Below are 25,403 nucleotides of genomic sequence, written 5' to 3' on the forward strand. Positions count from 1 at the left end.
AGGATTTATTTACTAATTTTTCACACACACACTCGTATTTTCTGATAGAAGCTGAAACTGAAACTGTCTCTGCTTTGATTCTTAGATGGCTGTCTCCTCAGGTGTGGACTCTTCAGGTTGACTAAGCAGTTTGATCCTTAAGTATTTGCCTTCCTGACGCTGAGCGTGTTTGTACAGTGTGAGCCCTCACAGACAGCACAGCCTTGTTTAGGAGCAAAGTGTTTCTGCTGATTTTACACTGAATGACCCCAATGGGGGGGGATGGTTTGTGAGAAGTCCCTGGTTTTCCTCCAGCCATGTCTCCATCTGACCCCGTGTTACTGTTAGTTCTCTCTGAGATTCTGGAGCATAGAAAACCTGGTACTGGGCTGAATATTATTTTAAGGGTGATCACGGACTTAGGGTTTCCTGTATATAAAGTTTGTTCATATTATGAATATATTATAAATGAAGCATTACAGGGTGTCTTCTCTGCAACTATTTTTCAACTGCCTTCCTGGTCTGGAGTTGTTGCTGTCACCATCTATATGAGAACACTTACAGTGAGTCTGTGTGACAGCAGAACAGGAGTGAAGGCTGTGGCATTTGGGTCCCGTCCCTACGGCTGCACTCATATATAAAATGCTTTCTGGACTGCGATGTATGACGACAAACAGATCTGTCACATTGCTTGCAGAGTGTTTCTTCAGTGCAAGTGTCTGCTGGTGCTTTCTAATGCTAAAGCTATGATTGATGTTTCTTCCACAGTCTTGTCCTCTGTAGCGCCATGTCCTTCCAGGTCAGAATGTCCCTGAAGGCTTTCATGATTTCCTTTCTAATGTTGGGTTTTCTCGTGCCGTCTAAGGGAAGAACGACGTGTGAAGTCTCTCCCGCACAGCCCACAGGAATATGGCCGTTCTCCAGTGTGGATCCTCTCATGCGTTCTAAGGTTACTGTGTTGAGTGAAGGTGTTCCCACACTGCTGACATTCATATGGCTTCTCTCTTGTGTGTGTTCTGTTCTGCCATCTAAGTTCAGAACCCTGATTGAAAGCTTTTCCACACAGGAGACATATATGTGGTTTCACTCCCAAGTGGATTCTCTTGTGATGGCTAAGGTTACAGCTATGACTGAAGGCTTTCCCACACTGGTGGCATTTGTAATGTTTCTCCCCAGTGTGGATCACCTGGTGTTTTCTAAGGTGCCATCTTTGTTTGAAAGCTTTCTTACATATGTGACATTCATATGGCTTTTCTCCCGTGTGAGTTCTCTCATGTTGTCTAAGGTAAGAACTTTGACTGAAGGCTTTTCCACACTGCTGGCATTTATACGGCTTCTTTTTGTTGTGCATCCGATTGTGGTTTCTAAGGTCGGAGCCTTGTACGAAGGCGTTACCACAAAGATGGCATTGAAATGGCTTCTCTCCAGTGTGAATCATCCTGTGTCGCCGAAGATTAGTGAAGTTGCTAAAGACTTTCCCACATACATGGCATGCTTTTGATTTATCTCTGGTGTGAGTCTGATTGTGTGTACTGAGGGAGGACTCTTCACTAGGTGACCTTCCGCACTGCTGGTTGACATCAGGTTTCTTTCCCACGTGAGCTAAGAAACACTGTGTCAGGGCACATTGATGAGTAGATTCATCACTCAGTTCAGTGCATTCAATAAGACCCTCTGGAGGGTGAGATCTCTGCTTTGTGGGAAGAGATAAAAAAGTGTTAATTGTTTGTCTATATACATCAACGTATTCATTTCTTTACAAAGAAATCCTAGATTACCAGACACTCATTCTGTGCTGAAAATATTTCCAAAATTAGTTGTACACATATTTGCCACTCCCCTGCGGGCACAAATATTATCTCTTTTGTAGCATGCCACCCACAGAATATCAGATACATTTGGAAGACTTTAGTTTGTTTCAATGATTAGTAATAAGAAAATTTTATGACATAGCCTTTTTAAAGTAATCTGAAGATATTGTTTTGGCTCATGTTAATTTTTTCACTGATTTTATGGTATTCAAAATATTTTCTTGGAAAGAACTAAATATCAATAAAATTATATTGTTACATTCAGCTGTTTTGCTTAATGGCTAACTTATCTCATGGCCACATAATATAATTACACATGGTTAAGTGTTACACCCCTGAAACTTACCATCAGCATCATGGGAAATATTCCCTGCTTGCCTATCTGTTGCATGAGTATCATCTCTTGTTTTCTAAGGGGATTTCTTGTGCCTGAAATGTTCAAAAGGTAATAAACTTTCCCAACAGCATTAGGGAAGTGGAAATGTAGAATTGCACCATAATCAATATGAACGGTTCATAACCTTGCATTTTTTATGGGATAACATGAAATAAAATATTTTAGGTGTCAAAAACAGTTTAAAAGTTGTTGTCCGTTAGAAAGTAATCAGAATTGAATTATGAAAAATGGAGAGTGGTCAAAAGATGCTGGATCTCCATATGGCAGTAACACCATGAAAATGGTGTATTTGGAGATCCATGCTCATAACATTACACTATCATCAAGTCCTGCACAGGCTCCTGGGGAAGAAAAAAAGAACACTGGAGTCCCCCCCTTACCCCAGCAACATCTGGAACATAGAAAACAGTGAAGGTCCTTCACCAGACAACATAAGTATTTTTTAAATGTTCAGTTAGTTATTAGGATTAATAAGGTTCATTGGTTCCCCCATTCTGTTCTGAGTGCTGGAGACAGAGCAGCGAAAATGAAATGCAGTTGTGTCAAGACTACATTCTAGTGTGGTGAGGAAAATAGAATGTAAAGAAACTTCTTCCTTCACAGCAGTTATGAGGGTGGTGAGAGAATCAGGGCAGTGACCAGAGTGGGAGAGTGGCGGCTGTTCTGTGTACCTGTCACCCTGTGTCCATGGAAGCGTCCATGCATACACACAGACACACGTGTTCACAGACTCACCCACAGAGACCAGGTGACCGACGCTCTCCAGCATCACATCTCTGTATAGCTTCCTCTGGGATGCGTCCAGCAGGGCCCACTCTTCCTGGGTGAAGTCTACAGCTATATCCTTGAAGGTCACTGACTCTTAAAACATCATGGACATTCCAGGTTAAACAGAGCAGGTCCTGCCTGTTTGCAAGAGCAGGGGGAGGTGACAGCCCTGAGGAGATGAGGGGGGATGGGCGCATGCCAGGATCAATCTGTGCTCCACGGTTCTGAGAGAATTAATGTAATGTTAGGAAGGCAATTTGTTATTGGTGAGCTCCTGACCCAGGATAAATATCTCAGAGTTCTGGGCAAACTTAATTGGAGCTCAGGTGCCTGACAGTCCCTTGGTGGCACTTAGGACATCTATTATGGACTGTAAATGGCAAAAAGCCTTTGTACATTGGACTCTTAGCAAAAGGTTAAGTTCTCCCCACCATCATTATGTTGGCTATGATGCTGAGTATTTTACCCACTTCACTCTTGCTTAAGTTGCTAAAAGAAATTTACATGCCCTTCCTCTTATTCTGTTTTTTGAGATGTTTGTTGATTTCACTTATGCATGGTGGGGGGATTCCTGTTTATGCCTTGGGAGTGTTCCTATTTTAGCCTCAGATGTGTAACTTTGTATAAAGGACTCCCTTGATTTGCATATGGCTATATAATAAAGCAAACTGTGATAATATGGGTCTCTTGGATATTGCCCTTAGCACTGAAGAGTCCTCCCAACCCCATCCTTTTTTCTTAATAAGTATGTTTTCTCAATTCTGCAACATTCTCACTCAAAACCAAGAATTAGGAGCCTTGCTGGACTGTGGAAAGTGGAGCCCAAAGAGAAGACTTGAGTACGAGAAAACTAAAAACTGAAGGCAGGTGATGGAATTCCCCAAGTGAAGTGTGCACAGTGAGTAAAGAAAGTTTTTGGGAAAAGTGTAGTCAGGAATAAAAAAATTATGGGGCAGTTAAGGTAAAAAATAACAGACTTTTTCGTAGAAATGTTTCCATATGAAGACAAATCATTGTCTGAAGAGTGTCAGGGTGACCTGGAAACAGAGGGATGTGAATACTGAGGATAAATTGCAGTCTGAGATGACTCGGGGGATAAAAAATCCATGGCTATGCTGCCTTAGCCTCGGGGCCTCTGCTGACCTCTATTCCTTCCTAGGTTCAACCCTCTGCTCCTCCGTTCCCTTATCAGGCTGAGTCCAGAGTCTATAGCTCAAAATCTGGGAAATCCCCTCTCTAGCAATCTATAGACCAGGCTGGAAAAATAGGGGAAACAATAAATAGCTTTACCTGTTTTCATGTTGTAGAAAGACAGGACGGTATGAGGAGACTAGAGTGAGGGCATGAACCTGTACCTTTTAGAACTCTGAAAGAGCTTAAACATGCTTTTGTTCATTATGGACCTACTACCCTTTTTTTCACTTGATTTATCAGATACTATTAAGTGCAAAGCCTCTTCCCCAAATGACTGAAGGCAATTGCTTGTGCTTGTCTCTCTGGGGGTGATTATTTGCTGTGGAATTCAGACTTTCATGAAAAGGCCATTGAAGTAGGAGAGAGATCTCAGCATAGTCAACCTGAGCCACTGGTTACAATGATTATAGAATTTGAGAATGGATAGGAGACTCAGGTATTAGGAAAGTTACAGCTTTTCCTGTTATGGTCTGATGTTCTTTAATGTTCTAACTACAATTTTCTGAACTATCATTTTGTTTCTTTCTTATTCTTTGCCTGGAAATTGAGGCAGGGGACCTGTGTTGGATCTGACTATGGAAAATATCCCAGCAGCTGCCAAGAGCAAATTTTCTCAGGGAGATTTTGTTTAGTCCCATCCTTCAGTCCCTCAGTCAGAAAATGCCCTGACTAAAATCAGGTAGGCATCTTTTTAATCTGGTTGTGCTCTGAAATCCTGGATTTCTTTCTGGTTTGATTTGTCTAATTCTTGTTTCTGTTTAGTCTTTGTTTAATGTTATCTAAAATGTGTCTGTTTTTAAGGCCTGAATTAAGTTTGCTTTTTTATTTTGCACGCAAATTGGAAATGCTGGCTCTAATATTTAGAAAAAATAAAATGATTTTAGAACTTGTAAGGAGCACTCATTTAAATTTAAATAGACTAGAATGTAGATCTTTAATACTGTAAAGACCAAGAAAAGATCAGAATGTTTAAAATAACAGGACGTAGGCAAGGCACTAACAGAACAGGGAACTTAAGTGTACAGGCAGGTCCTGTCCCTGACCGTTAGGAATGCCATGACCAAGGTTGTCCAAGATACTGACTCACTGACCACACAATAACAGTATACGTGTTTAGACTTGCAGAATTTTGAAAAATTCCATTCCATATTTGGGTTTTATGCTACATAATTATGAATTAGCCAATAGCTAACCGCTACATTTGCTTTTATGAACTGCTTGCTTGCTGAGCTTATAAAAAGACTTAGCTGTAAGCGCTAGGCGCGATTCCCATTGCAACTCCTTGTGAGTATGGTGTCTCTGGACATCAGGGAATTCGCCCCTGCGCAGGTTAAACTGGCCAATAAAGAAACATCTATACTCCTGAAAGTCTCTGACATTTTTTCTCTTATCCGGTGCATGCTACAAAGACTTACTGATTTGGTTAGTGTATTGTGAGGTGTGTTCAGAGTTAGGAGCCAAATAGCAGTTCAAGTATTAGGATTAATCAAAGTTATATATTATAATTGTGTTTTTTTGTGTGTAAATTGTCGTTTATGTGTAAGGTTATACTGAGGTTGGCAAAACAAAGGAATTGAGCAAAATTAAGCAGGACCCTAATAAGTGAGCTCAAGAATTTGTCTCAAGCTGCTTCAGGCAGTTAGAAGAATAGTATAAGAATGCTAATTCTGCTTCTCGGGCCAAACCCTGCAAAAGGGACCCCGAGAAAATCAAGTATTCAAATTCTCTGATTTTGCCAATTGGATTCAAAAAATATGTCAGGAACATCCTGAAATGGAACTAACAATACAAGGGTGTAAATTTAAATGACTTTTAGATACTGGAGCTGATGTATCTGTTATTGCTAAGCCACATTGGCCTCCTTCCTGGCCCACTCATGCAGTAGCCACAGAACTACAAGGTATAGGGCAGAGTAAATCCCCTCAACAAAGCTCTAGTTTTTTATCATGGGAAGATAAAGAAGGTCATTTTGGACTTTTTCAGCCTATGTGCTTCCTGGATTGCCAGTTAATTTGTGCAGTAGAAATGTTTTGAAAAATATAGGAGCATTGCTCGTCAGTCCTAATAGCTTAGTGAATACTCAGCTGCTTACTCAGGAATTTTTGCTCATTAAGGAACTAGGAAAAGAACAGTGGAAGAATTCTCACCCCCATAGAAGTGGCACCCAATACCAGAAGGCATGGATTACAATATCAAAATTTAGCATAGGGGCTTTGGCAGCTCCTGCTACCCCAAAAATGCATTCTAGAGACCCAATTACTTGGAAATCAGATAATCCTGTATGGGTAGACCAATGGCCCCTTTCTCAAGAGAAACTTAGGGCAGTTGCTCACTTGGTACAAGAGAAGCTACAGGTTGGGTATATTGAACCATCTAATGGTCCATGGAATATGCCTATATTTGTCATTAAAAAGAAATCAGGAAACTGGAGGGTATTACAAGAATTGAGAGCAATAAATAAGACTGATGGAAATTATGGGTCCTCTCCAGCTAGGTCTCCCTTCTCCTACTGCCATTCCATAGAATTATTACCTTGTAATTATTGACTTGAAGGGTTGCATTTTTATTATTTATTTAAGACCTCATGATTGCAAGCGTTTTGCATTCAGTGTTCCTTCACTTAATTTCCAGACTCCAATGGAGCAATACCAGTGGAGAATTTCTGCCTCAAGGTATGGCTAACAGTCCTACCTTGTGCCAAAAATATGTTGCTCAAGCTATCTCTCCAGGATGAAGCAGCACACTAAGGATGAATATAATTCATTATATGGATAATATTCTTATTACTCATTCAGATAAAGACACTATGTTGACCATTTTGGAACAACTAGAATATTCTTTGAAAGAATCAGGACTTTATATAGCTCCTGAAAATATACAGCAATCTTTAACTTTTTTCTTATTGAGGACAAATTATTGAGGGACAACAAATTTGTCCACAGAAATTAGAAATCTGGATAGATCATTTGCAAACTTTAAACAATTTCTAGAAATTATTAGGAAATATTAATTGGCTTAGACCTTCCTTGAAATTAAGTACTAGGGAACTGAAGCCACTTTTTGATATTCTTAGAAGGGCTCAGCTGAACCAGCTTCACCTCAGCTACTTACAGCTGTGGGACAACAAGCTTTAAAGCTTTTAGAAGAAGCCTTGCAACAAGCACAACTGAAATGCATAAATCCTGAAGAATCAATTGCCTTTCTAATTTGTCCCATGAGTTATACTCCAACGAGACTATTGTGGTAAGTTTCAGGTCCTATTGAATGGAATTTTTTAGCCTTTACTTCTGAGAAAGTTTTATCTCCATATTTTGATCTTGTCGCCTCCTTGATTATCAAGGGACATGGCGACTCTTACAGTTTATAGGTTTTGAGCATGAAATTATTTTTGTTTATTTTTTCAAAGGATTAACAAAAATGGCTCTGGGAAACTTTCACTAAATGGCAAATTGCTTTTGCAAATTTTACTGGCCAAATTGATTCTCACTACCCAGCTGATAAAATAGTTCAATTTTTATTAATTACTACATTTGCATTTTTAAGGACAATGGTTAATGAGCCCATTCCTGAAGCACCTACAATTTTTACTGATAGCTCAGGAATGCAGGCTTAATACTCAATGGACAAGTTTATACTGAAACAGTCACCCTTAAAATCAGCTCAAAGAGTAGAATTACATGCCATTATCACGGCTTTTCAGCATTTGCCCTGTTCCTCCTTTAATCTGTATACAGACAGCAAATATTTACTTATGGTTGTTTCCACTATAGAGACTGCTGTCTTAGGGACAACTACTGATGAGAAACTATTGCAGAAATTTCTCCTTCTTTAAAGACTAGTATGTCAACATAGAGCTCCATGTTTTGTAGGACATATTCAAGCTCACACCATGCTCCCTGAAGCTTTAGCACAAAGGGAATGCCTCTGTTGATTAAACTACCCAAAAGAAAATTATTGGAGCAACCATGACAAATCAAGCAATTCAGCCTCATGCTATTCATCACCAGAATGCTGCAACCCTGTGTAAACAGTTTCAACTTTCTTGGGAAGCAGAATGGCAGATTGTTAAATCCTGTCCAAGGTGTCCTGTACTACAAACTGTCCCTTTGTTTGGAAGTTAACCTTCGAGGACTCCTACCTGGACAACTTTGGCATATGGATGTTACTCATATACCTTCATTTGTCAAACAGTCCTTTGTCCACATTACAGTAGATACTTATTCTGGATTTATAGTAGCCTTTGCCTGAACAGGAGAGGCTGCTAAACATGTTATAGCTCATTGTCTCTATGCATTTTCTATTATTGGACTTCCTAAACTGATTAAAACTGACAATACTGCTACATATGTAGTAAAAGCATTTACTACATTTTGTCAAACCTTTCAAATTAGGGGTATTTCTTACAATCTTTAAAAAAAGGTATTATTAAAGTGTATCCAGCAAATATTTAAGGTCAATTTAAAAATATATATAAACGAGGAGTCATATCCTGAAACTCCTGCAAATCTACCTTATCTTGTAAAAAATCATTTCTTTTGAATACTGATGAACAGGAGACACCAAATCTTTTTCTCCTTCAAACTTCTACCTCTTGTATTTGATCCAGCTAATAACACTGTTTTGTCTTTTTCCAAATAGCTCCAGATATATGGAAAATGTTTATATAGGCTGGACTGGGAATCCTCAAACTCCTCAACGAGATCTTCTGAGCATGGTTTGTAAGGTCTATAATGACCAAGAGGCAGAAAAAGCCCAAAAGTGATCAGGTGAAATACTAGCTCTTGGCATACACCCTCAAAAGCTCCAACACCCCAACGGGGCCTCATAGGACTCCATCAGGGCCTTGTTCAATAGTGGAAAGGAAAGTCATTAAGCCAAAGCCTTCCAGACTTACATGCCTTTGCTGGGGGAAAAAACACTGGAAGGTAGGCTTCCCCTTAGCTCCTCTAAGGGAGGGTTCAGTTTCTTCTAGCCCTGCTCCAGCCACCTGTGACCTAACCTTGCCCAGTGTGCTGGGGCTTGCCACTGAAGACTAAAGGTACACAGGACTGTCTGCCCCATCTCACTATGGATGAGCCTAGCGTATTTCTTCCAAGTAGCAAGTAAACTGATCTCATTTACACAAGGGCCACTTACTATGTCTTGTCTGAATAATTCGGGTTTCTTTTATTCTTCCCTCAAAGATGTCTGTTGTGGGTGTTGATAGTGCTATTATCTGCTGCTTTATTTAATATATACTGTTTCTTTATTCCTTCTACCTCAATGCCCCACCCATATTTTAGGATAGGACCTACTCCTCATTTAGAGCTCTCTTTTTCCTTTTTTCAAATTTCTGTTACAAATTTACCTTTGCCACCCAGCTTAGTGTGTCCCAAGGTTCTCTTCACCACGCCACGGTTGCAGAGCTCCAGGGAAAAGCATCTGGTCTCCTCTCCAGGCTGAGGAGAAAAGAAGCTCCATCTCCACACATGCTGTCGATGGCTTTTCCAGTCTACCTGAATCATTACCAGCTAGAAGCAGCAGTCATTGGGATTTGGATGCAAGCTGCAAAATATAGAAAAGTGACAATTCCAATGCCATGCAAACTTTTTCTGGATGTAGACTTGTCCTGGAGTCCTGAACCTTGTGACAGCTCCTAATGGACTGAACTGGGATTGGGTTGCATTTATAGGGATTTGGAATGGTGTTGGTGCCAACTTGGACTTGGTGAACATGTTAAGAACTTTACTTTTATAGATTTTTGTTATATTGCCTAAAAATTTGCTTAAAGGTTTTAATCACTGTAATTTTAATGTATTAGAATATTTGGGTATCTGCTAGCATTGGCTATACTAATTTTGTGTTAGTTTTGTATTTTTTCTATCTGCCTCCAAATTAGAATCTCAGAAACTAAGACATCAGATGAGTGCAAATCTAAGCACACAAATTAAAAATAAAAAACAAAAGGAGGATATATTGTGGACCATAAATGGCAAAAAGCCTTTGTATATTAGAGGCTTAGCAAAAGGCTAAGTTCTCCCCCTACACATCCATATTAGCTATTATGCTGAGTATTTGCACCCATCTCACTTGCTTGCTGAAGTTGCAGGAAGCAATTAACATGCCCTTCCTCTTACTGTGTGTTTGATCAGATGTTCATTTATTTCACTTATACATGGTGGAGAATTCCAGTTTATGCCTTGGGAGAGTTCCTATTTTAGCCTCAGATGAGTGAATTTGTATCAAGGACATCTTTGATTTCCATATGTCTATATAATAAAGCAAACTGAGGGTATGGGGCACTCTGATGTCGTCATCAGCATTGAAGAGGCTTCCTGATCCCATCCTTTTTTGTTAATAAGTCTGTTTTCTTAATTCCACACCTTCTCACTCAAAACCCAGAATTAGGAGCCATGAACTAGCATGGCAGACATCCATGACAAAGGAAAAAGTGTTGCATTTAATGGCCCTAACAGCTGCCATTTCAGTAGAAAGAGGCATTCCCTACTCACCAGTGTCTCATGGCGGATATCTCAGTTACCAGGTGTGTTTCTCTTGGTTTTCACTCACAGATGGTTGAAGCACAAAGCAGACAAATCTGAGGACAGAAAAAGAAGCCATGAGACTCTAGTCTGGTGCACAATATTCTGTTTCACCAGTCACGAAGCCTCAGTGTTCACCTGGGTGGTTTCCCCTCTCCCAGCTTAACAAAGGAAAACCAGTGTTGCACTCTAAGAATATCATGCAGATGTCTCTGAACTTTAAGGTCAGTTGTAATAGGGCTGTAGCTGTGGTTGGTATAAAAAGATCAAAATACATATATCTGAAAAACAATGCTATGTATATATGATATTATGTTTTATGTTTTAATGAGTCTATGGAATCTGTAATTATTCAATTTCTTTCCTGATTCCAAAGCATAGAGATACCTGATTCACATGTAGACTTAGTTTCCACCTGCAGGGAAACACTCTGGGACTTCTCAGGTGTAATTTCTTTGCCTTATGCACCAGCAGGGGTTTCCACCCTCCATGGAGTCCTCTGAACTCTCACTCTCTTAGTGCTCAAGTCTCTGACGGACTTGGATACCAAGCAAATAAGAACCTTTTTATGATGGAGTCCATCAACTCAACAATTAGTCCATTTGGAGGGATCAATGGCTCCCATCCTGCCAGTGAAAACCTTAAATTCTCCAGCATCAGAAGGTAGTAGGAGAACGTATGTGAGTCATAGAGGTACTGTCATGAACTGCCTCCGTCATCTAGGTCAACAATACCCAGAGAATTCAGATTGTCTGAGCTGAGTGAAAAATCAGGTTGGCCCATCTGGTAATTTGTCAGATGGGAGCTGACCAATAACCCTCCAATTCAGTCTATATTTATCTTTATTAGTGGCTACAACCTTTTTTTATTATACATACACACATGCATGTGCATATGTACATGCCGATACACACACACACACACACACACACACACACACGGGAGAAAAAACATTTCTGAACTATGATTTCTCGCTTAACATGTCAATAATAAGTATATTTTATGAAGAAATAATAAACATGCATCATGAACAAAGAATAATTAATTCACTCATTTCTACCAGAGTCCCAGAAGAAAAGTTAAATTTGTATTAAGTGTGACTACTTACAGATTTGTACATATTTCTTTATTTACTTTTCACAACAGCTATGTTAATTATAGTTTATTTCCCAGTTTACAAATGAAATAACAAAGGTTCCAGAAACTTTAGTAATGTGACAAAATTATGCAATTAGAAAAGGGACAGCTGACATTTAGTTTTTTCTTTCTTGTGTCCTATGCTAAGATTTTTTTAGGACTTTCTAGGGAATCACAGAACAGCTAAGTTTTACCTGGAATAGCACCTGTAACATAAATATTCAGAAGAAACACCCTGTTATTACAATGTCTTTGTTTCCCTTGAATTTTCACAAAATTACTCCTTACATCTACATTCTATTCCACATGGGACCCTGCAGTGTAGGGACTGCAATTCTCAAGCATCAAAATCCGTCATTGCCTTTTCCTGTGTAAGACATGCTTCCTCCCTTCTACACAGGGGGACTGAGCCGGCTGAGATATTCACCCCCGTCCTGACTCACAGTACCCACTGTCAGGGGCTTTTCAGGGATGTCTGAGCTCAAGGTACAGGCAGAGTGGCATTCCTGTGAGACCTTCCCTTAGTGGGTAGATGGTCATCTTACCCCTATTTCTTCACATGACCTTCTCCCTATATGTCTGTCCTCGGATTTCCTCTTCTTAATTGGTTGAAGGTCAAATTGGATTAGGAGCCCCCTTAAATACTTTTATTGAAGTTACCCCTTTAATGACCTTATCTCTAGAGAAAACTGCATGCTAAGGTACTGCAAATGAATTCAGAGGGCTTGCAATTCAGCCCATAACACAGATGCCTCTTACAACTGAGTAATTCTCAGATGAGAAGGCTAGGACATATCACAGAGTGCAAGAAAACCAAACAATGTACCTCAAATTAATACTGCAAAGGGAAAATATATCATCTCAGCCTGGACTACACACCACAGCTCAACCTTTCTTGACTTTCCATGCCCAGTGTAACCAAAGGAATTCCAGAATGTGGAAACAAGACTAGGTTCACCAGTATTCTAGAACCTTCTGTATCAAAGCACCATGAGCTGAAGAAGGAGCCCACATTTAAAGTGTGCAGTGAGTGCTTCATATAAGTGATTTGTGCACCAGGATGGAGGAAAATAGTACTATTAAAAAAACTGATATGCAACACTCATACAAAAGTAGACTAAAACCAGACAATAATGACAACCATAGAAGACATCATCAGTCAACTGCATATTAATGGGTACGAACTGTATTTTAAATAATGTTGCCACAAATTTTTAAGATCATTATTAAAGCTTAGCATTGAAATGCAGTTATCTTATGCATAAGCACAAATAGGACAAAGCTGAAGTAAACACAACAGGAAATTATTTGCCTTAAATGTGTGCTCATTTTTAAGTGATTAAAGTAAATATAAGCACCAATCTCAAGACATTTGAGACATACATGAAGAATATCACTTGATGAAACATATACAAGGAAATTAATTCAGAGAATTTGGACATGAAGCATTTAAAATCATAAAAAAAATCAAAACATCACATGTCGATCAAGGCACCAATAGAACTTTCCAGGAAAAGGAAAAGCTTCCTGTCTGCATTGAGCCATCTATCTGGTCACTGCCCAACTCACATGATCAAAGAGCATGGGAGATCTGAAGTTCAGCTATGTTATTTCAAAAATTTAAATTTTATTGTCTCATATAACTGTCATTATGATGTTAGACAGTATATTATAGTAAGCAGTTAAAATTGCTAATAGATTCAAAACAAAAATGGAAAAAAAACTGCAATACTCAAACATCAGAAACTAGATGGGTGGAATAAATGCTGACACAATAAACTTTACAGATCATGAGAAGCTTTGATGTGACTTAGTTAACTTAAAAGGAATGAGGCCACCTCACATGTTAGTGTCTGGGGAACTCACCAGAGCCCAACCCTGCAGGAGACGGTGAAGGCAGATGGATGCTGAGGTCAGTTTCACAGAGCAGGCGGTTCCTCTCCTTCCAGTGTCCCAACCATTAAGTTCCTTCTCCTAGGAGCAAATGCCTATGTCCCAAGTCTGAGGCCCTTTTAACCTGGAACACAGTAAATCTACTCAGGCTTACACTCTAAGGACACACCCTGGCTGCATAGACACTGATTAACATAAGGAGGGCTTCAGTCTGTAGGTCACACCCTGTTCCATTTGATTGGATTTCCCAGATTAACCTCCAGCAAGCAGGTGGTTGGAGTGCAAGATGCAAGGAGGTGGATGGATGCTAGAAAGAGCCTTCCATTCCTGTATTCACCCCCAGGTCTTCCTCAGTGTGCTCTGTGTACAGGAAACATTCCACGTCTTGGAAACAGAGCCAGGCATCAGGTACAATGGGATTCTGTGGACACAGTGCTGGAATTTTCTATAGGAAATAAAGACTCAAACTGAAATGAAAGATGAAGAAATCTGAAACAATGAAACAGGTCCATAATGATGTGACACATAAAATCTATTACTGTAATGGAGAATTTGAGTGTTAGGGCACTGGCCACGTAGTATTTTAAAACACATGTTAAAACTTTATTAACTACCTAAAAAATGTGAAGATGATTTTGTACTTTAATTTTTGGATAGTGCGCAAATAAAAATGTTACTACATAGAACCACACAGCCAATAATTTTACAGGCATGTCATTCAAGTTAATTTATACATTTGAAAAACCTTCTTATGATTGTGAAGGTAGGCTCTTCTGTCTTAAAATTCCTGCTTCTCAAGAGGAAATCATGAACCCAGGGACTTAGTAAGTATTCCATTGTATCTGAGGACACACTTCACAAACTCCCTGGCAATCCTTCCAGGCCAGGCCAGTCAGGGTCAACCCCTCTCCCATGCTCATTTGAGAGCATTTCAGACATTGGCCATTAGCACCCCTTCCAAAGACTCATGTCTCTGTCACTTTCACCAGCTGGGTTATAGAAATAAGTCATTTTGTACACTGAAGCATTCACACACTAGATTTCATGGATGCACCGTGTTTCCTGTGCCATCTCTCTCACAACAAGATTAAGTTGCCTTTAATCTCAGGTAGGTAGTTGAGTTTGGTTCCTAGTTCCTCCTGCCATATTAGAAAGTTTATGAATACTACAACAAATATAATCTTTACATTAAATGACTCAATCCGGTACATTTTCTTAGCATTTAACACAGTAATGGTATCACCCAATCTGAAATCTGAATAAAAATTAAATCACTCAAACTGCCTTTATTTCCAGTTGGTTCCTTATCAAGGTAGCACCCACATGTGGTATTTTGTAGAAGAGCCACTCTCAAGGGGCCAAAGAGCTGCATGTAGTTCACAAGCCGCAATTTGCCTACCTGGGCCCTATGTGATTCAAATGATCACTCTAATGGGCTTTATGGGATAGTGAGGGTTGGAGCCCTATATCTACACATGAAATATGTTACAAAAGTCAGAAATGAACAGGAGAAGAAAAAAATGCCTAGAGAAAAATTCAGGGCAACTCGGAAAATTGTGGGCAAACCTCATGAGGTCAGGCTCCTGGGCCGGAGGGAGCGGGAACCTACCTGCAGCTGAGACACCCACCACATTCCAGGAGTTTGGCCCCGTGATGAGAGGCAGGACTCTGTCTACACCTGGAGAGGATCCGCCCAGATGACGATGGACAACTGAACACTGTCACCCACTCAGTCCAAAACCCTTTATATACAAGTATAGGCCTCTGTTTTTTAAAAAAGTCACTTTGGAGCAAAAATGATAGGTACTTACTATTGGTCTTATTTTTGTAAATCAATCAAAATTATGCTGATGTGTTTTGTCACATCAACAAAACATGTAATATATAGCTTCTGGTGTGCCACAAAATTTCAGGAATTGATTCTGTGTGCATGAGATGGAAGAGGTTGAAAACTGCTGCCATATGGCGATCAATAATCTCTTGTGCAGTGGGTCATACATCCTGGCGGTGATTATGGAGGGTCCCCTAACTGACAGATATTCACACATATGTACCTCTGTCCCCAGGATACCAGTCAGGGTCTATGTGACAGGGGAGCCTTGAAGAGGACTTCCTTGGGCAGTCTGACCTCTGGAACAATGTCCGTCCTTTAGGATGATGTCATGGACAGTGTGCTGCCATTCGGTAGAGGTGGTGAACTTCCTCGTCTTCCTTTTCTCTTCTCCCTGCTCTGTCCCCTCCAGGGTGACAGTGTGTTCTCATCTGTACACGTTAGAGATCCAGTCAGCACTAATTTCCCAATCCTCCACACCTGTTAGGGGCTTCCCTGCCTATTGTGTTTCTCAGTGAACACCAACGGCCAGAGATAAATGATAGCAAAATGTGGTGTAAATATAGTGAACTATATAATCCAGCCTAAAAAGGAAGGACATTTTGCCACATGCTACAGCATGGATGATCCTGGAGGACGTCATGCTGAGTGTAGTAAGCCAGTCACAAAAACACAAGTACTGTGTGAGTCCACATACGGGAGGTTCCTAGAGTAGTCACGTTCATCTGGACAGAAAGTACTGGTGGTTTCTGGGGGCAAAGTCAGAGGATGGGGGAGCTGGAATGACAAATTACTGTTTAGTGAATAGAATTTCAGTTAAACCAGATAATGAGTTCTAGAGATGGATGACAAAGATGGTTGCAAAATAGTACGAGTGAACATAATACCACATAAAAATGGTGAATTAAGGATAGTTTCATGGTACATGTTTTTATTAAATCATTTTTAGAAAGGAGAGAGAGTGAGAGAGAGAATAGAGAGAAAGGGGGGAGAAGCAAGAAGCATCAACTCCCATATGTTCCTTGAACGGGCAAGTGCAGGGTTTTGAACCAGGGACCTCAGCATTCCTGGTTGATGCTTTATCCCCTGTGCCACCACAGGTCAGGCAGACTTTTCTCTTGATCCACTGGGTAATTTGATTATGTTGTGCTTGGTCTGGTTCTCTCTATGTTTATTCTGTTTCATTTTTTAAATACTAAATTTTTGCGTTTCTAGTGTCATCTGATTTTGTAAAATGACAGGCTGTTCTCTCCTCTACTCTACTTCCCTCACGCATCCTTCCACTGACTCCAAATACATTTGTCATAGGCTGCTTGATGCTTTCCCGTAAGTCACTGTGAACGTGTGTTTAGGCCTCCCTGCCCCTGCTCTCTGCTTCACTTCTTCATGTGTTTGTATTAACACAGGCTACGGCTTACTCATCATTCTTCTGTAACGTCATCTGCACACGATCTCCTGGGTACATATCTCTTATCACAAAAATAATGAAAAACTCTATGCTGGATGCTGAGTTTCTTGCTTAAGTCAGAATTCATTTCTTAAATGTATCTGCTGTTTCTTTGCAAAGGCGAACCTCAGATCATTTCACATTTGCTCAGGGAGTGGCTAATATCTTTGTGGGTTTTTTTTTCTTCTTGCAATGGTTGTTTACATGAATGTCTTTGCTCAGGATCCTACATGAATGGAAGTTTATAAAGTAATGAACTTAATAATATTCAAAGGTAGAAGGAAATTCCTAGAAGGTGCATTGTTGGTTGTTGATGTCATTGGTTTTTCAGGGTGAACAGGTATCACGTGGCAGCTACACCCAGCTAGAGGGAGCTGATATTTCTGACTGCCTGTGGATAGACTTGCTTTCTTCATTCCACTCATTAGGACTTTCCCCTCTGGTTAATGATTCCAATCTGTAGACATAGATTCATGTTTACATTGTTGCATCATTTAAAGAATTTGTTTTACTGGACCACAGGGGCATTCAGTATTTTCTTACATCATGATGGTTCATAGTCTATTCTTCCATCTCCTTGGGTTTCTTATTATAACCGCGCTCATCCTAAAGACTATTATCATCATTGTTGCATCATGCAGACCTCGTGGGCCCCCACTGACTGCAGACCCTGTCTGCCTCTGTTACCCCCTGTCTCAGGGAAGCTGACTGCTCTAGGGAATCCACGGGGAAGGAGCCCACAGATCTGTCTCTTTGGGAATGGCTTGTTCAGCACTTTGCCTGGTGATCATGCTGACCTTGAGTCAGCCCTGTGGACAGAGGGAGCTCTACCGCTGCATATGCAGCCCTCTCCCTTGGGGAGATGCGGCCTCTACCCCTGGGGCAGAGCCCCGGGTTCCTTCTGCCTTTCCTCTTCCCTCCGACAGGGTAGGGGGTTTGATGAAGAGACACAGAGTGCAGGAAACTCGCATCACCCCATTGGGGCACTTTGTTGGTCCACAGACAATCCTGAACTGCAAGACATGTCCACAAGCCACGCGCAGGTGGGGGTCTCCTGTTTCCCTTCTGTGGTCACTCTGGGAGGGGGAGGCTGTGTTTTGGGGGCCTCAGCATTTTGTTATGGCGTATTCTTGAACTCTCAGTTGTCTTCTCATGTGCATTTAATAATTGTTGGTGAACCTGCCCCCATGCTGACTGTGCTAAAGGCCCTGGAATCCGGGCCCCGCCCTTCGGGTCCGTCTTGTTGGGGCGGCAGGGCGCGCAGGGAATTCGCACAGGTGCTGGGGACCTACCCCGCCCGCCCTGCCCCCTAGAGGCTGCCTGTGCCTCTACTCCCGCCTCAGCTCTGAGCAGCACCTGGCCACCTGTCTCCTCCCAGGCAGAACCTTCACTCTCAGGACCGCCCTCCGGTGGCTGTGAGTCATGTGTCCAGCCTGAAAAAAACGAGTTCTCTTTCCCCGGGAATTCTACAAAGCAGTGCTCACCTAGGTGGTCTCGTTCTTTTAATTATTAATCATTCCTTTTGCTCCTCACGGCTTCAGATGGAATTGTTGGAATTTTGAGTGCCATCAACAATGTTTTCTCCTGAAAATTTTCCCCAACTCTATGTGTTGATTTTCACTTATTTAGTGTCGTTTATTTCAATCTGGGGTGTTTTACAGGTTTTTCCCCCAAAACACTCTACAAAGGCATTTCTTACTGCATTTTTTTTTTACTGTGTTGTGTGTTGTCAGTAATAGTGTTCTAGTTTATATTATTTACTGATGAAGTGTGTGGGTGTGCGATTATATATTAGAGACATTCGTTTCATAACTACACTGTAGTGATGGGACATTTTATCACTTACGATGTGATCACACCACTCCGTGTAGAGTGTTTTCTTGCCTTTGAACTTTAGGTTCAATATGGTGTCCATCCGAGAGGACAAAATGGAAAAATCCCCTTTGTGGAACCTTCATTTTGCTTGGGGAAAGCAAATACACTTAATTATTAAAAAGAAACAAATGCAGACCCAAAAATCTGCTTAAGAGGTGTCTGATGGGATTAGGGATTTATCCTTATTTTCCCAGAAGCCCCTGGGTAGTGGTGGGGGAGGAGGAGCTATGTTCGAACCTGGGGAGACAGGAGGCTGTAACCTCAGGAAATAGCTAAGATACACTGACTTTCGCCAATCCCTCAATTTAGAGATTTTGAAACAAAATTCAGGGAGCATCTTGTGGCCCAGGTAGGCAGGGCTGACTGTCTCCTCTCCAGCGTTGCTGCTAGAGGCAGAGACATGGGCTGGAGGTCTCTGATCCTGCCCTGTGTCCTTGCATAAGCAGAGACACGTACTCTGAGGCAGCCAGCACCTGGGGATGAAGGTAACAGCTGTGTTCCCACCAGGGCTGACAGGGAGACAGGAGCGCTAGAGGGAAATGGATGAGGGAGGTGGGCTCTCTAGGAAGAGCTGGTGGAGGAAGGGCTGTGAGCACCTGTGGTCTGGGTCTCTGCTCACGGGCTCCGGGAACAAGCCTGAATGTGTGCTCAGAACCACGCAAGGACACCAGGCACCACACTCAGCTTCAGCACAGATTTTATTGTTCAAACATCTGCAAGTATTGTTATATATACAAGGTTGAATTTCTTGCACAATTCTATTTTGAATATTGCTAGATCACTGTACTTTCCTACAATTGATGCCATAAATTTATAAATAGGTAATTTCTGAAATTCTCTGTTAGTTGTGTAGTTGTTTGTGAAAGGATTCATTTGCAAACTTTTACAAACATTCTCATAATTTCTGACAGAAAATGGAACTGAAGTATTCTCTGTTTTGATTCTTAGATTGCTGTCTCCTCAGGGTGGGACTCTTAAGGTTACTAAGCAGTGTTATTCCTGAAGGACTTGCCTTCCTGACACTGAGCGTGCTTGTACAATATGAGTCCTCAAAACACCTCAGTGTTGTTTATGAGCAAAGCGTTTCTGGTGACTCTGCACCGAACAACCCTGTCCAGGGAATGGTCTGTGAAAAGCCCTGGTTTCCTTCCGATGTGTCTCCCTTGTTTTATTTCCCCCACTCTGTGTTTTTGGTGCAGAAAAGCCCCCGAGGATCCCAGGTAACTGGCACTCATGGTGTCAGACACCATAGATCTGACTCGCAGCATGAGCAGTTAAATTGTTGATAGACTCCAGACCGAGATAAAAAACAAAGCCAAGTGAGGAGCATGAGATAAATATCGACAGAATTAACTGGGAAAGTCAAGAGAACCTTTGATGTGACTTGTACACGTTTAAGGGAATGAGGCAAGCTCACATCCTAGTGTCCAGGGAGCTCAGCAGAGCCCAACCCTGCAGGAGATGGTGAAGCCAGAGGGACACTGAGGTCAGGTCCACAGAGCAGCCAGGTCCTCTCCTTCCAGTGTCCCCAAACATTTAGTTTCTTCTCCTAGGGGACACACATTTGTCCTGAGTTCACTTTCATTTATCCTGGAAGACAGCTGGTAAATCGAATCACAGCTACAATCTGAGGACACACACTGGCTGCACCCATTTTCTATCTGGTGTGGGAGCTCCATGGGTGACATCACCTAGATACCCCTGTAACTGTGTGAGTGACATTGAAGGTGTGGACTGTGAGTCCCAGGGACTGGGAAGCACAGAGGCAGGAGGGACACTGGCAGAGGGTCTGAGAGAATGATGGTGCTTTGGTGTCTCCATCCCAGTCTGGGGGAACCCCCGCCAGGTGTGGTCAGGAGTCCTGTCTCTCATCCGGGGCCGAGCTCTGAAATCCATGGTGTCTCTGCTGCAGACACATTCTCACCCGTTCTGTCCTGTGGCCTGTTCTGAAGGGACATTTTGTGAAGTTCTTTCTTTTTTTTGTCTTCTTCTCATGTTTCCTTTTTCCTTCTGTAACACATTTTCCAGCAAACCTAGGGATATGATCCCCGCCCACACCCTTAGGCCCAACAGAGTTCCCTCACCATTCACTTAAGGGAGGCTGTACCATGACCTCCCAGTTATTTTACTTTCAATATTAATATTAATAGAATTCATAACAGTGTCATTGTTTTTAAAATGGCCAGACAGGCTCTGCAATAAAAACCAAATATACTAAGCTACTTGGCAGTACTATTAATCTTGGAAAGAACCATAAAACACAACTTTAATATAACATTTCATTAAAAAAGGTATAAAGTCATGAGAAGACTCCTGTCCTGCTTCCCACTGAAGTCACCAGCACAGACAGTCCCCTCAGGACTGGTGGGGTGGCTGTACGTGGGTCCCCCTGCTGGTCCACTCCCCGTGTCCTCAATACAGGCAGGGCTCACTTCCTGCCGACCCAGACAGACCTGCCTGTTCACATTAGATTGAAAAGCTCCTCATGCAAGAAGACTACATTTCCATACAATTGATTTAAATTTAAAAAATAATCTCATATGCTACTTCTATATATAAAACTACAGTTTATGTAAAAAACTACCATGTGTCATATCACTTCACCTACATAATTCAAAAGTTCAGTAATTATACCAATTTAACATAACTATTTGACAATATTTATTAAAAAAAAGAGATGAAAATAAAATAAAGAAAAAACCTAACAGTTACTCCAAAACTTGAAATAATGCCGGCACACATAAGTTCATAAGAGAACATTTTATATACACACAAAAAGAAGCAATCACTGCACCTGTTTGTCCCAAGCATGATCTGGGTCTCCAACCTCTGTCCACACAGCCCTGCAGGGGAGTCTCTGATCACCAGCAGAACGTGCTCCTGGTGACATCCCTACTGCAGGTCAATAGTCACCTCCAGGTCACTCAGCCTGGAGAACAAGCCTTTGTGTCCTGGGGTGTCTCACTAGCTATTGCTCTTTTTAGAGGATGAGGACACTTGAACGTCCTCACAGAGGACACTCAGTGGGACCTGGGTACAGGGTCCCTCTGCCTTGTCTGGGATGGCAGGCTGTGACAAGGAGGAGCTGGCTTCTCAGCGGAAGGGACGGAGGGAGGTGTTATGAACCTGGAATTCCACAGGCCCCTGTCTGACCTCATGAAAATCATGTGGAGGGGCTGTCAGGGGACATGGAGACTCAGTATCACCTGGGGCCCAATTTAGGCCGGGACAGTCCTGAGGAGAGGGCGCTTATGGAGAGAAGGGCCAGGGCGCTGTCCCTGAGAAGGTGTCAGGCTGGGGTCCTGAAGTTTCCCTACAGGTCTAACTCCAGGGGGACAGGCAGGAGGACGGGCAGTCTGGGGAAACCCCACCTCTGGTCCCTGCGAGCGTTTCTGTGGGGACAGGCAGGAGCTAAGTCTGGGCTTCTCGTGGGCATTCTGGCTGGTCTGGGTCAAGGTCTGAGCAGCTCTCTTGCTGGGAGTCTAGACAGTGAGTTTGGAGTCTTGGCCTAAACCTTATGCAGCCAGATGCTTGGTGGTCTGTGAGGTCTCGTCCGAGTTCCTGATGGGTGATACAGTGGTGAGACAGGGGTCCTCTGGGTCGGGTGGACATGGACAAATGTTGGCCTGTTCGGATGCTGTCAGAGAATACAGCACACAGATTACACATTAGGATCATGCACCATCAAGTACAAAATAAAATCTAAAAATGCAAAGCAAAACTTAAGAACTTAAAGCAAGATATAGACAGTAAAGATATCTTAGCATTTTATGGAAAGATGATGACATCCTTGATCTCAGTGCTGGTCAGTATCAACTATGTTACAAAGTCCCCTTGATACCTTTTCTGACATCATATAAAAAACCCATAAAACTTCTTACAATTGCCTCCATTTGTGCAAGACACGCCCTTTCAAACCCCTTCAAAATGATAAACACTTTCATGGTGTTTGGAAGGTCATTTGAGGGCTTACAAGTATGGGTGGTGAGTTGAGAGTAAGGACCCCGACGGCATGATGCCAGTTGTCCCCTAAGAGATGGGCCTTTGGAGGCACGGAGTGAGGACAGGCCAACACCCTCCCCAGCCTGTTGGGAGCAGACAAGTAAGTGCAAGGCAACATCAGAGCCACCAAGAGCAATGACACAGGGACACTACACTGTAGAAGCCATGTCGGTCCACACTGAAGGTTACCATCCCCTCACACGGAAACCTTTGTGGGAAGTCAGAGTGATCCCAAAGGGGAGGAAAAACACACTGGAGAAGGGGGACACTCACCCTCACATAGTCACAGGGTTCTGTCTGATCCTTGAAGGAGTGCTGAGGCCTCCCGGGGGGTCTCCTGGGAAACCTCTGGACCAGAGCCTGTCTCTGCTGCTCCTCGTCCCTGCAGTACATGACAGGTGAGTGAGAGTCCCTGCATTTCTTGTTCCCAATGGAGAGAAGCTTATTGTCAGCCCAGAAACTTTGCCTGTGACTCTGTCATCCAGGGACTGAGGCCCAGGTCTTTGCCAGACTGGACTTCCCTCCACTCAGACCCTAGTCAACGTTTTTTGTGAAGGACTTCCATTTGGACTCCATTGCCTCCCTACCTGCCCTTACAGATTCCCAGATACTGCCTCCCCCAACCCCCTGTCCCCTTCACCCCTAGAGCCCTCCAGGAAGAGAATGACCACCGCCTGTGACCGCTGGAGGGCAGGGCAGTGTTCACAACCTCTTCATGCACCTGTCTTTGCCCGGACCTGGCGATGCAGACAGTGCAGAAATGAGGACATGAGATCCAAGGTCACCCCGGGATTTGGTCCCATCCTCCCACATGCTCACCTTGACTTTGTCCATCTCCCTCGCAGTGCTTTTAGGGGGCCCTGAAGCCGGCCAGGCCCTGGGGGATACATGGCTTGTGGTTCTCCTTCATCTGTTTGGGGCCCAGGGGCTGGGGGGGCCAGAGCCCCACACCAACACTTTATGGGACACCTGACAGTGTTTGCCATGTGCCCAAAAACCCCGCAGTTCTTGCACTTCACCTGTAGGGGGAGCAATTGGTCACGTCCCAGGGTGAGTTCTATGGGGACTTGGAGGACAGACTCAGGGATGTGAGTATGGGTGATGGAGAGGGATCTAATCATGGGCTCACCAGGCCCCCGGATAGTGAAGATGTTAGGGTGGATCCTGAGACTCATGTTAGTTAGGGGAGAACACAGGAAAGGCGAGTGGACAACAAAATGTGAATACATAGAACCAAATAAAAATTTTTGGACACAAAACAGGTGGAAACCACACTATCTATGAAATGAGGTTGTTGAGGATGATGTCAGAGTAATGGCGCGGTAGGAAGCGATACCGATAAATCTCCCCCAAAACTCAACAAGATCTTCAACCAGAAACAGAAAAACCTATCCTTGGAGCCTCCAGATGTTTCGCAATACACCCAAAGGTATGGTCAAGTGAAAAATTGGCTAAATATATAATCAAACCCCGAAGGAAATAGGGAGTAAGAAATGCTCTGCCTTCCTCACTAACCTAAACAGGGCGGTTTTCACTGGGAACTGAGAATATAGAAACTGAGGCGGGCAAAGGGGGTGAATAGATCCAGGCCACGGCACAAACGGCCGAACCAGGCTGTGGCACAGAGATCCAAGCCAAGGAAAAATAGTTCCTGTGGCAACCCGGGCAATACAAGCTAACACTCGCGCCAAACCCAGACAAAGAAAGACAAGTGGGGCAGCCATTTTCCCCGATCTCCTGGTCGGCGCGTGCAGATAGTGGGCGAGAGATTCCTTCCAAAGCCCCGGGAGTGTGCCCCTGTGTTGTCCCACAGAGAGGCAGAGTCAGAGGCCTTTGTGTGAGCCGAAAGCGGAATGTCTGGGCTGCCCCAGTGCCCTCGGAAAGCCACGCACAAAGAGAGAGTGAGAGCCAATTCCAACGCTGCAACTTTTCCGTGTGGGCAGGGTTTTCACTCAGAGGGTGAGGCGGCTGGCCTGATATCCTGGTCTGCACGCGCAGATAGTGAGTGAGAGATGCTTCCGAGTGCCTCGGTAGTGCCCGCCCATGTTATCCCACAGAGGGGCAGAGTCAGGGGCCTCTGTGTGGGCCAAAAGCGCAATCTCCGGGCCGCCCCAGTGCCCTGAGGGAGCCGCGCATGGGGACGGAATGAGAGCCAATTCCAACACTGCAACTTTTCCGTGCGAGCGGGGCTTTCACTCAGAAAGTGAGGTGGCTGGACTGATATCCTAGTCTTCGCACGCAGATAGTGAGCGAGAGATTCCTCCGAGTGCCTCGGCAGTGCCTGCCCATGTTATCCCACAGAGGGGCAGAGTCAGGGGTCTTTGTGTGGGCCAAAAAGCGGAATCTCGGGCCACCCCAGTGCCTTGAAAAAGCCACGCCCAGGGATGGAGCGAGAGCCAATTCCAACGCTGGAACTTTTTCGTGCGGGCAGGGGTTTCACTCGGAGTGAGAGGCGGCCGGCATGATATCCTGGTCTACGTGCACAGATAGTGGGTGAGAGATTCTTCCAAGTGCCTTGGCATGCGCACCCGTGTTATCCCACAGAGTG

General features: G+C 43.1%; 1 protein-coding gene across 1 annotated transcript; it reads right to left on the bottom strand.

The window, feature by feature from the left end:
- Positions 1-606: 606 nt before the first annotated feature.
- On the bottom strand, positions 607-24,030 carry LOC136308514 (zinc finger protein 124-like). The gene is made up of 7 exons (XM_066235928.1): positions 23,675-24,030; positions 23,129-23,237; positions 22,225-22,335; positions 5,343-5,484; positions 2,923-3,048; positions 2,137-2,219; positions 607-1,672 (listed from the first exon to the last, which is right to left on the bottom strand). The coding sequence occupies exons 1-7, from the start codon at positions 24,028-24,030 to the stop codon at positions 815-817; spliced, it is 1,785 nt and encodes a 594-aa protein (XP_066092025.1). The 3' UTR covers positions 607-814.
- Between the last annotated feature and the right edge of the window lie 1,373 nt (positions 24,031-25,403).

Source organism: Saccopteryx bilineata, chromosome 6, assembly GCF_036850765.1.
Source record: "Saccopteryx bilineata isolate mSacBil1 chromosome 6, mSacBil1_pri_phased_curated, whole genome shotgun sequence".
NCBI lineage: Eukaryota > Metazoa > Chordata > Mammalia > Chiroptera > Emballonuridae > Saccopteryx > Saccopteryx bilineata.

Bases quoted from the DNA above. Each gene is read 5' to 3' on its own strand.
- LOC136308514 (XM_066235928.1), bottom strand. From the start codon at position 24,030: ATGAGTCTCAGGATCCACCCTAACATCTTCACTATCCGGGGGCCTGGT. The intron at 2,220-2,922 runs GTGAGTCTGTGA...TGAACATTTCAG, and splicing joins CGGTCACCTGGTCTCTGTGG to GCACAAGAAATCCCCTTAGA. The intron at 1,673-2,136 runs GTAAGTTTCAGG...CTTCCCACAAAG, and splicing joins TATTTCCCATGATGCTGATG to CAGAGATCTCACCCTCCAGA.